Source organism: Myxocyprinus asiaticus, chromosome 13 (genome assembly GCF_019703515.2).
Source record: "Myxocyprinus asiaticus isolate MX2 ecotype Aquarium Trade chromosome 13, UBuf_Myxa_2, whole genome shotgun sequence".
Lineage (NCBI taxonomy): Eukaryota > Metazoa > Chordata > Actinopteri > Cypriniformes > Catostomidae > Myxocyprinus > Myxocyprinus asiaticus.
The window spans coordinates 50014904-50032360 of NC_059356.1; the positions used below are offsets into that span (position 1 = coordinate 50014904).

General features: G+C 41.4%; 1 protein-coding gene across 1 annotated transcript in view; it reads right to left on the reverse strand.

Annotated features, from left to right (window-relative positions):
* Positions 1 to 2838: 2838 nt before the first annotated feature.
* Positions 2839 to 17457, reverse strand: part of LOC127451020 (interferon-induced very large GTPase 1-like) — a gene marked incomplete at its 5' end in the record, with an annotated part of 40191 nt that continues 25572 nt past the window's right edge. The window contains 2 exons of the mRNA XM_051715492.1: positions 2839 to 7677; positions 13457 to 13539. Coding sequence (XP_051571452.1) covers positions 2839 to 7677; positions 13457 to 13539 — 4922 coding nt within the window. The remainder of the gene's footprint in view (positions 7678 to 13456; positions 13540 to 17457) is intronic.

Below are 17457 nucleotides of genomic sequence, written 5' to 3' on the forward strand. Positions count from 1 at the left end.
CATCATCTACTGATACGTTTATCGCATATTTCAGTGGTTCCCCCAGACTATTGGAGTGCACAAAGCTGGCTTGTGTGGCAGATATTATTTACATACGATTTTGTTTCTGTCTCCAGATGGTTGCACCACATGATGTTTTTTACTTTAAGCCTATGAAAAAATATCAAAATGACTTTGAACTCATTAATTGGAAACATGTTCATCATAGAAGAGGTGTATTTAAGTAATTTTGTTTTTGTGTTGTGTGAATTGCATTTGTAATGGATTTTGAATAATTTATTAGACACAGACAAAACAATGAGCGTCACGTCATTGTATGGATTAACCACCGGGCCGATTGGGCCATTGCCCAGGGGCCTCTAAACCCAAAGGGCCCCGAGCTGTCAATCAACTATTTATTTATTTTGAGATTTCTACTATAAATCCATGTAAATGTCAGCCTTATGTGAAATCCCATTTGTTCATCCGAATGCATACTGGACTACAGACACTCGAGTGCGCACTTAGGGAAACTGCATCTCACAGGTGCAGCACGTTTATTTGGAGGACTACATACAACAGTGTCTGATTTACAAAACGCTTCCAAACTCAAAGATAAGGTTCAGTTTACCCTGGCTGTATACAAATCTGATGGTTTAAATTCAAATCAGTGGCAGAATGTGTGCCTATTCTTCACTGTGAATTTGCTACAATAATGTACAGTGTATGATCTGTTTCTTAGCAGAGAACTAAACATGCTCATGAACATACAAAGTAACTTATAAAGTCACAGTATCACTGTCAAAACTAATTTTGGATGCATCAGGATCTGCTTTCTTTGCAAAAGTCATCTGCTCTAGAGCTAAAGAGGTGAATATGTAAAACTAATAGTTATTAGTTATTCATAGTTATTAACTAAATATTTATTTAGTAATCATATCCATTTAGTAAAACATAAGTTTATGTGTTATATTCAGCTTAAGTGCAGAATATAGTAGGGAAACATTTTTAAATCAGACAAACATACTTTGGGAGATGTTCATTTCACAAACCAGTCATGCTGCAGTTAAAAATGAGGCTTGCTTGAGCATTAAGTGTCGTTTCATGTTCTGGCTTTGTGCGTGGACGTGTTTTTAAAATGTCAGTTGGTATTATTAGTTGACTGCCATGTAATGTATGATAGGCATTGCGTCCTATTCATTGTGAAACTGTGTTTTCTTAATGGCATGAATCGTACTGAAGGCCTAGACTTAAAATGCACAGACCGCGGGTGGAACTGAACATCACTACTCACTATGCTTGGTCCCTCAACTTTCCTCCTAGTAATACAATACTTTAATGCAACCGCCAGAAGTACATATATTAATGGCAGCCGAAATTCAGTTGTGGTGTGGGCCAGCAATATATCATCAGTATAACATGAACGTATGTCCAGCACTCTTAACAGTGTAATAGAGTTGCAATTGTAATGTCACCAAAATACATTATATGTTCACATGTAGTCAGTTCTGCGTATTTCAAAAATTAAATACAAAGGTAGATAATGTACTAAAGTATATTTGAAATAGTTACATTTTAGCAAAACCAATTATACTTAACACATCTTTAGTTGCACCACAGCAATGCGTTCAGCAAACTAAAGTGCATAAAGTACAAAATTAGTTGTTCCAAATTAGCAGACGAAGTATACCAATTTATAGTCTGCCAGCAATACACATTAGTATACTGAAGCACCCAAGGATAAAGTGACCTTAAGTATATCAACTAGTGTTGATTTGGTTATATTGTGTTATATGCAATTTAAAAGATAATTCACATTTCTGTTATTAAGACTATATAAATCAAGCACAATTATCCACTTTCTAATCAGGCACTGAATATAATGCCCAAAACAAATTATTTCAGCCAAAGGGATCATTTTGATATCCGAGAGGGATCAGATTTTTGCCTAACAGCAGTTTTTTTTCTAGTTCTTACCAATATCAAAAGTTTAAAATACAATTCATGTCAGTCACTGATAAAACACTGTGCATGTAAACATTAGCAGTTTGTTGAAACTAGAAGAGATGATCTGCATTATGGAATAAAGCACTGACATTTGAGATCTTTTATTTAAGATAAAGACATGTAAATTAGCGGACAATTGTAGTATTTGTAGTAGTCATAATTAATTACAGTTAATATTCAGATAATGTTTGTGGCATGGTGGCTAAAATCCTAGATACATTTCCAAACCTCCAAATGACAATTTATGATCCGAAGAACTGCAGAACAGCCTTATCCCGTAATCTTGAGCAAGACTTTGGGCCCTTAATCCATAATTACTACAGGTAGACTCTACTCAAAACGTACTGTGTACTGTAAATTGCTTTTGATAAACAACAATCTGTATTTCAATAAAATGAAGCCTCAGAAATGCAGGATTAGAGAGTCTTGCTTTAATTCTGATCTTTCTGAATAACAATGAACCATTTCTTGCATAAACATATTTACTGCTAAGCACTTGTATCATCAGATGCATGAATGTGGAACTCCAAATTGTAATCATATTCCATGTTCATCTTGTTTGGTTCATTACAAACAGAGCTTTTAATCTTCATGATTTATAATGTATTATGCAGATCATTATGGATCAGACTTTTTCTTTATCCCCCTTTGTCACAATCAGGCACATTCTTCAAAGATTTCCTGTCTTAAATTATATCAGATCACAAGTTCTCTGTCACTCAATCCAGTGTATTATGTGAATTGCTTCTCTTCTGAGAGATGATTTAATAGTAATTAAAGTAAGGAATGGATACTTAAACTAGTGTTTTGTGAATCAAACATCTGAAAGTAAATAATGAGCTGCTTCATTCATTATATGTATTTATCCACACTATCAATAGCTTCCTGTTTTGTGTATTGTTTCCATTCATCTGGAATCTCACCTTTCCCCTCAAATGTTTTCTTGTAGTAGTCCTCTAATTTTGTTTGGAAACAGCACACAAACCATTTCCAGTATGGCAGCTCAGAGAGGTCAGTGGTGATATTCCAGTTAGCAAACTTTTCTCCTGCTGATCTGTACTCTTTATATTGGATGGATTGATCAGATTCAGCACATGGGTAAAATTCCTTTGCACTTTGCACTAAAGTTGTGCAAAAACCAATACAGAGATTTTCTGTTCCTCTGTATGACATTCCACTGATTCCATTCACTCGATGTAAAGGGACATTGTGATCTCCATCATGGTTTTCTATTGTGTTGGTGCAAATGGCTGCACAGAAAGGACACTGAACCCAACAGCACTGACACAAGTGATTAATCAGAATCTCATCTGGCCTGTCCTTATAGTCCAGCTTTTTATCGAATATCTCTGTGTTGAACTCACTGCTTATATCAGACATAACTGAAGGGATTGTTTTCTTCATCACATCTTCTAGAAGGTTGAAATCATCAACATCATCACGACTCACTCCACTGAGGTCCTTTTCAGAGAATATCAGCACATCTGAGAGCTTCTGTGTGAAACACTTCAACCACAAATCAACATCTCCACTGTTCACTTTAACATGTTCAGTAGATTCATGAGCTGCTTTCATGATCTTCTGCTGCAGGAGTTTCATGTTCATTTCCATCTTGGGCAGAACATTGACACTGAACTTGGTGATGTGCTGACTGACTTCATTTCTAATGAATCTCTTGAAGTGTTCTCTGGGATTATGAATATACGAGATGTACATCCCAAAATCTGCCTTTTCTGCCAGTGTCTTCAGGATGTGTTTCTCCAGGTTGGATCTGTTTCCATTCAGTGATTCACAGTTTGTCCTCATTTCATCTGCCAAATCTCTGGCAGTTCTTTTAAAGACACTCTGCTCAATGGGCTCTTTCAGTTTCTGGCAGATGATCTCACCAAAAATGGCAGCTGATGTTGCTCCTTGGCAGTATTTCTGGAAAATACTGTAGTACTCTCCTCTCTTCTTCTCCAAATAGAGTAGAGGATCATTTGCTTCCCTGAACATTCTGTGGAGTGCAGTGAACTTCTGTGTTGCATTTGTGCAGTTATAAACTATCAGATCTATGGTGAATTCGTTCTTAAACACATAATTCACTGGGCCTTCCTCATGTTCTTTTACTCTTGATTTGATGTAATCTATCAAGCGTTGAATGTAGCCTCCATTGAAACCCATTTTTGCAATGTTAAAAGACATAATTAAGTTGTCTATCTGCATAGCAATGTCTTTGACTAAATCTCTTATTTGGTTTTCAATCTCTTGAGACAGGGTTTGTATGTATCCAAATGTTTGTTTAACTGCTCTGCAAGCACCCTTTACTGCCTCACCAATTCCTGTGGGTCTTTTGAAAATGATGTACTCTGAATAGCTGGGCACAGAAGAAACATCACTGTGCACACTGCTTGTATTCCTATGACCTAGAGGGGCACTTTTATAAACATCACTAAGGAGTTGTTTCATGTCCCTGGATATGTCACTTTCTTCTATTGGATGTCTGTCTTTGATGATCTTCGCCACCCGCTGTTTCCAAAATGAATCAAACTCTTTTTTCAGGGTTTCTTCATCATTTGCTTTATGTTGAAGTTTCAAGGCAAGTTCTTTGCTCTTGTCAAAGAGAGTGTTTTCATGATGTGTCTTCTGAGCATCAATCTCTTTCTTCATGTCTCGCTGCTGTAGAATCTCATTTAATTTCCTCTTTGTTTCTCTTACAATGTTTTCCTGAAGCTCTTTGATTTTGATTTCAAATGAAGCTTTCCACTGAATCAGTATGTCTTTATCTCTGTCTTTCTCAAAGAATTCTGACATAGACTTTTTCAGTTTTTCACTTTTCATTTTTAGTTCTCTTTCAAGATCACTTTCCTCAACATTATGTATTGCTTCATTTTCAATTTTGTTATATATTGTGTTCTCAGTTTCTAGCATGGTACTGCGAAGGCTCCAAGTCCATTTGCTGTATTTTGTCTCCAGTTTCCTGTATGCTGCAATCTCCAGAGAATTTTTGAAGCTGAACACAAAATGTTCATTTAGCAGAGCATCCCAGAGATCATGAATACGATCTTTCAGGTCTGTCAGCATCATGCTATCAGATTTAGAGACATGGAAATGAATAGCTTTCTTTAGTTCTTGAATATTTTCACAGTAGTTTGGGTTTGGTGGTGCCATGGGTGGGCTGCCTTCCCAGAGCTGTGCAAAATACTTCACATCATTCTGAATATCAAATGTAATGACATCACTGAAACATTCCACATCACAGACTTCCTCTTTGGCAGCAAGTTTTGTCATCTTATCCAGTGTGTCCTGCAGTCGTCTCCTTCCCTCCATGTTTTTCTCTCCAGCTGTGACATCTGAAACATTCTGATGCACAAACATACAGCTGGGATTCAGTCTGACTTTTTTCATCCTCAAGAAGGCCTGAACAACAATCTGAAGAATGTCCTGCATGTCAGATGGGTTTTCTCCAAAGATGTTAATCAATGTCATATTCCCAAGACCAACAACAAATGTGGCCATTTCATTGTCATGATGTCTTGTTGATCTTCCAGCCAGTTCTAGAGCACGGAGTCCCTCAGTATCAACCACCAGAATATAGTCAAACATCAGCTGTGCTTTCATCTCCTCTGACACTCTGACCAGCTGCATGAAAGCTCCTCTGGTGCACCTGCCAGCACTGACGGCAAACTGCAGTCCAAACATGGCATTCAGCATGGTGGATTTCCCAGAGCTCTGAATCCCTAAAACTGACAGCACAAACACTCTCTGGTCTCCCAGTTTCTTGATGAGTTCATCTAGAACAGCAGAGATCCAGATCACAGGAACATGAGCAGCATCTCCATCCATCAGCTCCAGAGGAAATCCAGAGATCATCATCTCTGCTGCAAGACTCGGGAGAGAAGAGAAGTGAAACTGCAGACCTTCCTTGTTCTTCTTCACTGATGAACAAGATTCATAGATCTGACCAATCTCTCTCAGGATGTGCTCCACACCAAAGGTTGCGGCTTGAAGTTCCTCAGATACTCTCTCAAGCTCTGTTTGTTCAACTATCAGTTTTTCAGATTTATCATGCATCTCTTTTAGTTTTAAAATTCTAGACCACCTTTCATCATACATGTGATATAGAGCAGAAAGGCCATGTGAGGTATATTCATCCAGGAAAAAAGCAAGCCATTTTAGAAAATATTTTTTTTTTCTGTACATCCACTCAGTATTTAAACATATTTCTTTAATGAAGAATCTCATAAACTCACTAAGGCCAGCTGTATGTTGCAAGTCTCGAATTTTCTTCAAGTCTGTTTTTTTTCTACTAATCTCCATTTCAGTTACATCTGCCTGAGGTCGATGTAGTTCTTTGTTCTTCTGACACCACTGATGCCACAGTTTTCCCTGACATGGCATTAATGATTCTTTGATTTCAGTCAGGTCTTTATTCTCCAGTAATCTCATAATCTGCTGTGCTGCTTCTTTTCCTCTCTTGCAGTCTTCATCATCATCTTCATCTACTCTGATATCTGAGTGTTTGGACATGTCTTCAAGTCTGAAAATGGAAGATGATTCTGAAGAGACTGAGAGACAATCATTTATAGCTCTTCTGAGTTCTTCAGACACATCTGACTGATTTCTGTCTTTCAAACCCATTTTGTATTTTCCATTGTTTATCAAAGCAAGAGCTGAGTCATTCTCAGAAAGAAGACAAATTAGTGGCTTTGATTCCTTGAAGAGATGTTTAACTTTAATCATATTTTTGTCATTCCTGTCAAGTTGTGGTAGAATAACAACATTGACTGAGGACATTTCCGTCATGATCTGCAGCTGTTTCTCATGGTCTCCTGCATCACCATGTAGATTACAGAATGCCACACAGTCAGTAAATTTATCTGTGTTTTTTTGAGAGGGACAGTACCAGGCGATCTCCACCACTCCATCCATCAGTACTCTGGTTTTGCTGCTGCCTGGGCAGTTCTTGTGGAAGAATGTGTTGTGTTTCTCATTGATCAGACTGCTCATCATCTGAGACTTGGATGAGGACACTGATCCAAACCTGAAGAAACAAACCATTGGAGTCTTTACCTTGTAGACTGGCTGGATTTTACTGATGATTTTACCTGTATTATTATCAATTGTTTTCCAGCTCTTGTTGATTTGTCTAAATGTCCAGAGAGGAAACTCAATGTGTTGTGTGAATGGATCCGGTACAAGCAGAGGCAGAGCATACTGACACTGTGACAGTTTAGTCACCATCAGCTGCTTCAGGAAACTATCAGCACAATGAAACACAGCCATCTGAATGTCCATTGGGTGAATGGGGTCAGATTTGTTTTTTCCATCAGCAAGTTTAGGAGTTTGTTCAAAAATATTATCAAAAGCATCAGCTTCACCATAATCTTGTTTATCAGAATCCTGAATAACTTGTGTGTGATATTTCTCACTGATTACTTCTTTAACTGGAATGAATCTTGCTCTGTAATCTATCATTAACAGTCTTTGTATGAAAGACTGGACTAAGTGTTCTTCTTCACAAGGCTCATGCCATTTTAGCTTATCTTCTTTTACTTGAAGAAAATCTGATAATTTCAGTTTCAGTTTTTGGAAGTTCTTATCCACAAGTCGAATTCGACTAAATATTTGCTCTGCTTCATCTCGTTTCATCTTTGCCATTCCTTCAAATGAGTCTGGACTTTCTGTTGCTCCCAGTATATCATCTTTTTTCTGTAACAGAAAAAAGTGAACATTAAACAATCGAACATATTCCATTATTATTATTGCACATTACCTAACTGTTCAGACTGCTCCCAATTAAGTGAAAAGTTAAATAAAAAATAAACATAAATTTCAGACTGTGTTAGTATTTGTCTCACTTTTGCTTTACAAATCCTGATGATCATGTTATCCAGCATGATTTGAAGTTGTGTGCCTCAGTGGAAGCAAGGTAATCTGATTGTCTATACAAGTTAACGTGCTCAATGTCACAAATGTGCTAAATTGATTAGAAACCTAGAAATAGTGCAGAATTATAAATTATTAATTGTTTTATTTTTTATTAATAACAGTTCTTAATTTGACATTTTCAAAATCCAAAAACTCTTTCTTTACATTTTTTAAATCTATTTTTAATCTTTATATTTTGAAAATGTAAAGTTAACTTTTGAACTACACTATTTCTTCTATTTCTTAAGTACTGAGAAGTAACTATTGACATGCTTCTTAGGGCGTTTTCAGACCTGTAGCTCGCTTGATTTGTTCCAAAACAGGGGCTAAAATAGTTAAAATGTTGCAGTTTCTTCTTGGTTCGGTTCGCTTTCACAAGGAATCATTTCAAAACAGACCAAAACTGTGTTGTTAAAAGTCAAATGTGAGAAAACTGTTATTGATTTACCAATTAAAATAATATAGCTGTAAAAATGTGTCAGCTGGTATTAATTTTTGAATATTGTTTATATCAGTTATGCAAAACTTCACCGCGTTGTACAGAATGTGCATTCCAGAAAGAGGTTACACTGCTAATAAACATTGTCCATCACTGGGATTGAAATGAGTTGTACACTTTCTGTAATGGTTATTTTTTTATCCATCATTAGTTGATTTTGCATTAATTCTGCATTGAAAAGTGCCTGTTCTCATGTTCAAAGTTGCACACAAACACACACACAACACACACAGCAGAAAGAGTGAACTCATGTTTTTATCTATCAGAAAGTTGCTAACGCTATCTGTTCTCCCGCTATCCAAAAGTGAGAAGCGATCATACTAAAAGTACCTCAAGAATTATTACTCAACTATTGTAAACGTACAATTATCTAATATGGTTGCCAAAGACTATATCCATGTTTTGATCATGAATTACAGTGACATGCTGACCTATATATTTCTTCTCCGCAGATCCATCAGCTATGTTCATGGTTTTTATAGGGATATTGTTAGGTTTGTTGGTCCGTTGGGTCGGATTGCATTCTCACCCCAAGCGACCAGAGTTTGTTTGCAATCGGCCTGAGACCACCTCATTTAGGTGGTCTAAGATCAGTTGATTTCCGTGTTCATATATGCCTAAATGAACCGATCCAAGGGAGATAACACACCCGGTTCAGAAGCAAATGCTCCAAATGAGCCAGGTGTGAAAATGCCCTTAAAGAGATAAATAACGTTCCTTATCTGTCACTCACTCGACGTTGTGTCGATGTAGTTGACACTAGGGGTCACTTTTGGGAGCCCGAAACACCTCTGGTCTTTGAAAAAAGGCCAATGAAAATTTGCAACCACTCATTCAGATTTGCTCTTCGAAGCCGAACGGTCGATGCTCACTGAGCTGAATTCCCATGGCTGTTCATTCACCTCTGCTGGATCTGACGGCGCATTTCAGCAGCTTCTTCCCCCTCTGCACTGGTGCACTGCAGAGAATGCCCCTGGGCGCTTCGGCAGAAATAAAAGAATATATTCTAAAAAAAAGAGTGTATTTCTCTAAAAGAGCAGCACACACGGAACGTCTTTCTAAAGAGCCCTTGCGTTTGTGTGTTATTCCTGGTTGCGGTCGTTATCTCTCACCTTCTGATGGTCATGATCGCTGTCTTTCGTGTCTGGGCGCTGTGGTGAAGGGCCCTCGGTGAAGGGTGAGAACGCCGCTACCTTGCGCATGGAAATCGCTACCCTCCTACAGAAGGGTGCGATAGAGCCTGTCCCTCCGGCCGAGGTGAAGAAGGGGTTTTACAGCCACAACTTCATTGCACCGAAGAAAGGCGGTGGGTTGCGGCCAATCTTGGACCTGCGAGTATTGAACTGGGCTTTACGCAGACTCCTGTTCAAGATGCTGATGCAAAAACGCATTCTAGCGAGCATCCGGCATCAAGATTGTTTCACGGCAGTAGACCCTAAGGACGCGTACTTCCACATCTCGATTCTACCTCGACACAGACCCTTCCTGCAGTTTGCATTCGAGGGTCGGGCGTATCAGTACAAGGTCCTCCCTTTTGGCCTGTCCTTGTCCCCTCGCGTCTTCACGAAGGACGCAGAGGCAGCCCTTGCCCCGTTAAGGGAAGTGGGCATTCGCATTCTCAACTATCTCAACGACTGGCTAATCCTAGCTCACTCTTGGGATGTGTTGTGTGCGCACAGGGACATGGAGCTCTTGCACCTCAGCCGACTAGGGCTTCGGGTCAACTGGGAAAAGAGCAAGCTCCTCCTGGTTCAGAGCATCTCTTTTCTCGGCTTGGAGTTAGACTCAGTCTCGATGACGGCACGCCTCACGAACGAGCGTGCACAGTTGGTGCTGACCTGTTTGAAGGCATTCAGACAGAAGAAAGCGGTTCCACTGAAACTGTTTCAGAGGCTCCTGGGGCATATGGCATCCTCAGTGGTGGCCACTCCGCTCGGGTTGATGCATATGAGACCGCTTCAGCACTGGCTCCTGACTCGAGTCCCGAGATGGGCATGGCGCCTTGGGACACAACGCGTGGCCATCACGCCGGTCTGTCACCGCCTCTTCAGCCCATGGACCGACCTCACATTTTTACGGGCAGGCATTCCCCTAGAGCAGGTCTCCAGGCGCGTCGTGGTTATGACAGATGCCTCCAAAACAGGCTGGGGCGCTGTATGTTATGGGCACGCAGCCGCCGGCTCCTGGATGGGCCCGTGTCTATGTTGGCACATCAACTACCTCGAGTTGTTGGCAATTCTGCTAGCCCTGTGGAGGTTTCGCCTGTTGACCCAGGGCAAGCATGTGTTAGTTCGGACAGACAACACAGCAACGGTGGCATACATCAACCGTCAAGGTGGTTTACGCTCCTGTTGTATGTCACAACTCGCCTGCCGTCTCCTTCTCTGGAGTCAGCAGCACCTCAAGTCGCTGCGAGCCGCTCACATCCCGGGCGACCTCAACACTGCAGCGGATGCGCTGTCACAACAGGTTACCCTCAGGGGAGAGTGGAGACTCCACCCTCAGGTGGTCCACCTGATCTGGAGTTGATTCAGGCAGGCACAGGTAGACCTGTTCACTTCCCAAGAATTCTCCCACTGCCCGCTCTGGTACGCCTTGACCGAGGCACCTCTTGGTATAGACACGCTGGCACACAGCTGGCCCCCTGGACTACACAAATACGCATTTCCCCCAGTGAGCCTACTTGCATAGACCCTGTGCAAGGTTAGGTGCTCCGCATGTGTTGGTTCCCCATAGGTAATCCCATGCAATGTATATCTTCCGCTAATTCGTTTCTCTGTTGGTAAACTGCGTCTTCCTTGAGCAGAGCCCCCTCTGCCCCAGTGACCATGTTTGTAGAAACTCCTCCCCCGTAGGGTAGGACCTACCATGGGACATACTTCCGACAAGGCTTGTCAAGACCATGTGACGAATTTCCACTAAAATTTCTCCCCGGGCGGGATGTGGTTTCCGCGGTGTCTTCCCCTTGGGAGGGACACCCCCACAGACGTAGACCTGGGGGCCCCAGTCGGTTAACAAATTTCACTCTTTTTTTGGGGAGAGAGAAAAATAAAAAGAGAGGATAAGAGGCCACGACTGGGCTAGCCTGTCTCTATCTTTTGGGCAGTCGACTTGTCCCCGAAGGGCCGTTCGACACTCATAAAAGCATTGGGGGAGGTTACATGTCGGCCTGGTGTGCTGGCTACGAGGCACACAGTGGTCTGTCCATTACACACCGCCAGTTCACATAACACAGTTCAGCCAGTTGTGGCTTTTCGTATAGGGACCACTAGTGTCACTACATCGACACAATGTTGAGTGAGTGACAGATAGGGAACGTCCTGGTTACTTGCGTAACCTCCGTTCCCTGATGGAGGGAATGAGACGTTGTGTCCCTCCTGCCACAACGCTGGACTACCCGCTGAAATGGCCTGGACCTTGTCTTGGCTCCTCAGCACAAAACCTGAATGAGTGGTTGCATACCAGCTCCTTTTATACCCGTATGTTCGGGTGAGTGGTATGCAAATACCACTCGCCAATTTTCATTGGCCTTTTTTCAAAGACCAGAGGTGTTTCGGGCTCCCAAGAGTGACCCCTAGTGTTACTACATCGACACAACGTCTCGTTCCCTACATCAGGGAACAGAGGTTACGCAAGTAACCAGGACGTTTTCTAAAAAGTGTCTCAACATTAGTCTGACTGTAATGACTACAAAAATACAAAAGACATAGAGATCTATTTTAAGAGTGCTAAGTTGTCTAAGTTGTGGCTACATATGGCACTCATCATGACTAATTGGATGTAGGCTCCATTAAAGTATAGAGATTATAGGTATAATTAAACATTGATCTACTGACACACAAATCATAGTCAGTATTAACAGCGATCATCAGGACATAATTTTAGAATTTAGACATGAACTTTATTACCACCTGCTGGTGGAATCTCCAAACTGCAAATGCAGGACTTTGCACGAGAATAGACATGGTTCTCAGAAGTCTCAGTGCAATGACCCATTTCTGAGGAAAATGGCAAATTGCGCTTTGCTTCACATCATTAACATACAATGCACCCACAGTTTGCACACATACACCCACAGATAGTTCAAGCTGTCATGGTTCCAGAGAGTCTGTTGATTTGTTCTGTTTGTATAGTAATTTTCTCTTCCTCGAGTTTTTCATAAGAAACGCTAATCATATCACTGATTAATATGATGAGCAACACCTGTTCTCCTCTTATGCATTCCCTTCTTAAACCTGTCATGTTCTCTGTTTCTTTGATAGATTGTTAAATGAAGTTGAGATCTAACCTCACACTCTTTGTCTAGTTCGTCCTGTCTCGTTATTCTGTTGGTTGCCTGCGTTGTTGGGTTGTGGTTGCCTTCCAGTATTGGTGCATGTCAGCTAGCATTCCACGGAGGTTTTCTTGTCTCTGCCCGCGTGCCGGGAGTTAAGGGCACGCATATCTACTGGGCATCATTCTGCACCTCACCAAGCTTCTACAGAGGATTCTGATAATCCATTCCTGACTTCCACTAAGCACACACTCTTCCTACGTACACACTCTTCGATTGCTCCTCGCACAGTAGTGCTCACTATTGGAGTTATTTCTCTCCCCTGCAGCCGGTGCTAGGGTTCCTGCATTCACCATCCCTGGACTGCTTACATTTATTGTGAATAAATTCTTTGAACTGTTCCTCTGTTCATGGCACCTCATGATACACAAGCACTCCCACTCATGCCCACTTGAAAACTGGATAAGATGCAGCATCATTGTGTGTAGCGCTGTGACTAGTGCATTCACGAAAATAAAGCCCATAAGTTTAAGCTTATCAAGTGTTGCATTTTCTATCTAAAGAAATTGATTGATGGAATGTTTTCAATAAAAATAATTTATAGGGCATCAGTAAAAAATGTTAGTACAAAGAGAGGAATTGGTTATTCATTTAGATGCTAAGTCACTTTTGCACCCTTTTTGGTTTCTTCCATCTCTTCCTCTTCACCGTTGATCTCTGCTCGCTTTCTTTTTTCTAAAAAATAAACGTATCCAAGGTTCTTACCAAAAATTTATCATATTACTTACTGTGAGTATGTCTTGTTTCTTGGTTTGGTCCAAGTTTACCGGAGTCTGTGTTTTTCCATCTTCAGTATCTGCTGCTTGCTCTTCTGTGACAAAAAATAAAAATCATACAGAACAGCTTTCAAATTAGAATATTTCTACAGTTGATTTGAAAACATTTGTGCACAGAGTGGTCTGAAGGAGTTTTTTTCATTATTAAGAGCGATGATTAAAAAAATAAGAAATAAGGGGGTTCTTAAGGGTTAACTTGTGTGTGTGTGTGTGGGGGGGGGGGGTGTTCTTTTACAATGTTTTACAACTATTCTGGCCAAATACACCACGGTAGTAACTAATTTATAGATCGTCATTGTTGCCACCAGTGGTCAACATCATTTCAAGACTCACATGTCTAGGACTAAAGGAATTATTTATATAAATTATTGCTGTTACAAGGAAAAATACACATGTGTGCTAGCAAGTGAAAAGTTCTGCACCGATTACAGTTTAATTATTGTATTTCACTACACACACACACACACACACACACACACACACATACAGAGAGAGCTGACTAATTAGACAGCTGAAGATGTTGTTCATTTGGCAACCCATTAGGTTAATAATTTATAAGGTCCTTCCTTGAAAATAAAATCCAGCACAGCACTACAACAACCCATAATGAAATTACCATTTACAATAGCTAATGCTATATAATGAACTCACACTACTGTTAGAGAGCTACATGGTTATCTATCGGTTCAATCAAATATCTTGCCTGTTGAGTAAGAAAAAGCCATCTCTGGGTTGCTTTTAAATCCTTTCAGATCTCGGATTGTCGCCACCTCTGAAAAGCCAAGCCGATGTTGATTCGGGTTTTGTTACGGACTCTGTCGCTTTCCCTTTTTACTTGTAGACTTAAGGTCACAGTTATAAAAACTTAGGACACTAAAGAGACTGTAAGGGGGTTTAGAGGAAAGGAGGAGGCGAGAATCGGCTTGACAACTTAAATAATAATTTATTAACCAAAAAACCCAACCAAAAACACAGAACTAAAAACACAGCACAGCTGTCTGTAATTCTCTCTCTCTCGAACTGTCGTCCCCGGCCGCCTTTATCCCTCGCGCGCCCCATCAGGCTGATTGGGGACCGGGGTCTTCTCTCGACCCCTCCGTGTTCCCGGGGGACGGCAGGGCACTCCTCCGCCCCCGGCAGCGGCTCCCTCGCTCCAGGCGGTCGGGGAGTCCCGTCCCCACTCGCCTCGCGGACGGCGGCCGTTCCCCGCGTCCAGGTAGTCGGGCTACTCCGTCCCCCATCAGACGGCAGCGGCGCTCCCCTGGGTGGACGGCAGTGTCGAGGCCCCTGCGACGGGAATCCCTCCTCCTCCCGGGTTTCGGCACCAGTGTAAGGGGGTTTAGAGGAAAGGAGGAGGCGAGAACCGGCTTGACAACTTAAATAATAATTTATTAACCAAAAAACCCAACCAAAAACACAGAACTAAAAACACAGCACAGCTGTCTGTAATTCTCTCTCTCTCGAACTGTCGTCCCCGGCCGCCTTTATCCCTCGCGCACCCCATCAGGCTGATTGGGGACCGGGTGTGTCTCATTCCAGCCCGGCCCCGCCCTCCTCAGCTCTACAGAGACCTTTCCACTGACTCTGAAAAACACCAAAAGAAAGATGCCCAGGGTCCCTGCTCATCTGCATGAACATGCCTTAGGCATATCCGAAGATCATAACTGCTGGACAGGTACAGGATGGGAACAACAACTGCCTGAGTTACACCAGGAATGCACAATCCCTCCATCAGTGCTCAGACTGTCTGCAATAGGCTGAGAGAGGCTTGTAGGCCTGTTGTAAGGCAAGTACTTATCAGACATCACTGGGGACAACGTCGCCTATGGGCACAAACCTACCTTCGCTGGACCAGTCAGGACTGGCAAAAAGTGCTCTTCACTGACGAGTCGCAGTTTTGTCTCACCAGGGGTGATGGTCGGACTCGCGTTTATTGTCGAAGGAATGAGCGTTACACCGAGGCCTGTACTCTGGAGTGGGATTGATTTGGAGGTGGAGGGTCCATCATGGTCTGGGGCGGTGTGTCACAGCATCATCGGACTGAGCTTGTTGTCATTGCAGGCAATCTCGATGTGCATTACAGGGAAGACATCCTCCTCCCTCATGTAGTACCCTTCCTGCAGGCTCATCCTGACATGACCCTCCAGCATGACAATGCCACCAGCCATACTGCTTGTTCTATGCGTGATTTCCTGCAAGACAGGAATGTCAGTGTTCTGCCATGGCCGGCGAAGAGCCCGGATCTCAATCCCATTGAGCACGTCTGGGACCTGTTAATCGGAGGGTGAGAGCTAGAGCCATTCCCCCCAGAAATGTCTGGGAACTTGCAAGTGCCTTGGTGGAAGAGTTGGGTAACATCTCACAGCAAGAACTGGCAAATCTGGTGCAGTCCATGAGGAGGAGATGCACTGCAGTACTGAATGCAGCAGGTGGCCACACCAGATACTGACTGTTACTTTTGATTTTGACTCCTAATTAATCTACAAATGAATAGAAAAAAGCAAAAAAATGTATCCAAACAGTATTTATTCCTCGATGCTTACAAGCGAAGTGTGACAACTTTTTCACAAATCGCATGCCTGAAGCCATGCTCCTTAGCCAAAGCAGCGTGTGAGTCTGAGCTCCACCCCATCAGGCCTTCAGAATTTCCACAGAATCCCTCAACACTGCAGTGAATAGGCACCTAAAGTCAGATTGTCAGATTCATCAGCCAATCAGATTGATTTATTTGTTCTTGTGGGTGTGGTCTTTAGGATATGTCCCGGTCCAGGCCTTCTAGCTGGCCTTGAGTGATGCAATCACACTTTAAGTGATGTACGTAATTTGAAAGCGAAGAGCACGAGATCTTGCTGATGAGTCAACTGTCACTGCCTCATCACCGTTGAAAAAGAGATCCTTATGGATTTAAAAACCAAAGCTGTTCTGTATGATCGTGCAATTGATTAATTAAACAGGAAAGCAGGAATGATTTTCACTTCAAGCAAATTGGTAAGTGCTTTTTGCATTGTTATAGCAATATCAGGAGTTTTCTAAGTGTAAATTACGCTGCTTGAGCATTCAGTGTCGGATAATGTTTTGAAAAGTAACCGTGTACCCTGACGAAACAAAATTTATTGCAAGCAAAATGTAAATCACAAATATTGTTAGAGATATTTTTTTTTGGTATTAGACCTCCTTGGTTTTGACTTTTGTGCTTGGATGTGTTTTTAAAATTTCAATTGGTTTTATTAGTTGACTGCCACGTAATGTAAGATTGGCATATGGTGTCTTATTTATTGTGAAACTGTGTTTTCTTAATTGCATGAATTGCACTGAAGGCCTAGACTTAAATTGCACGGGCCACGGCTGATATATATATATATATATTGAACATGTTCTTAAAAATGGCAAAATATCTTATGCAGTGTTGCTTCTCAAGTAAATACATTTTATGGATTTATTAGGTATTTTTACAGGAAAATTGTTTTTTTTTTATTAATAGTAAGATTTTTGCATTACATATTTGCCCTAATATCAAAGGTCTTAATAGAGAGGAAAAAACAATCTAATGGAGTTTCCTGTTAGAATTTATTATAAAATATAATGGCATAACAGGTACATGAAAGGGCATTTTAGTTTAGCATAAAGCTAATTGTTCTCATGGCAATTTACACAAAGTTAACTATTTCTGCTGCTCCAAACTTACTTGAAAACCCCACCCCATTTTTTTCTGATGTATGTGGATTCTCTCCATGAAGTTCCAAAGGGAAAGTTCTTCAATGGCATCTTATCTGTATTCATAAAAGTGTTCAGCGCCCTCTGTCTGTATGAGTAACACATCATAAAGTGTTCCCTGTTCAAACGTTCCTCAAATCGCCTCAAATGTTTACTTTCAATTCGTTCACTTCATAATTGCGTTAGAAGCCAACACTTGGGGGAGTCCTTCCTAGATGCCCTTGTTGAAGCCCTTGTAT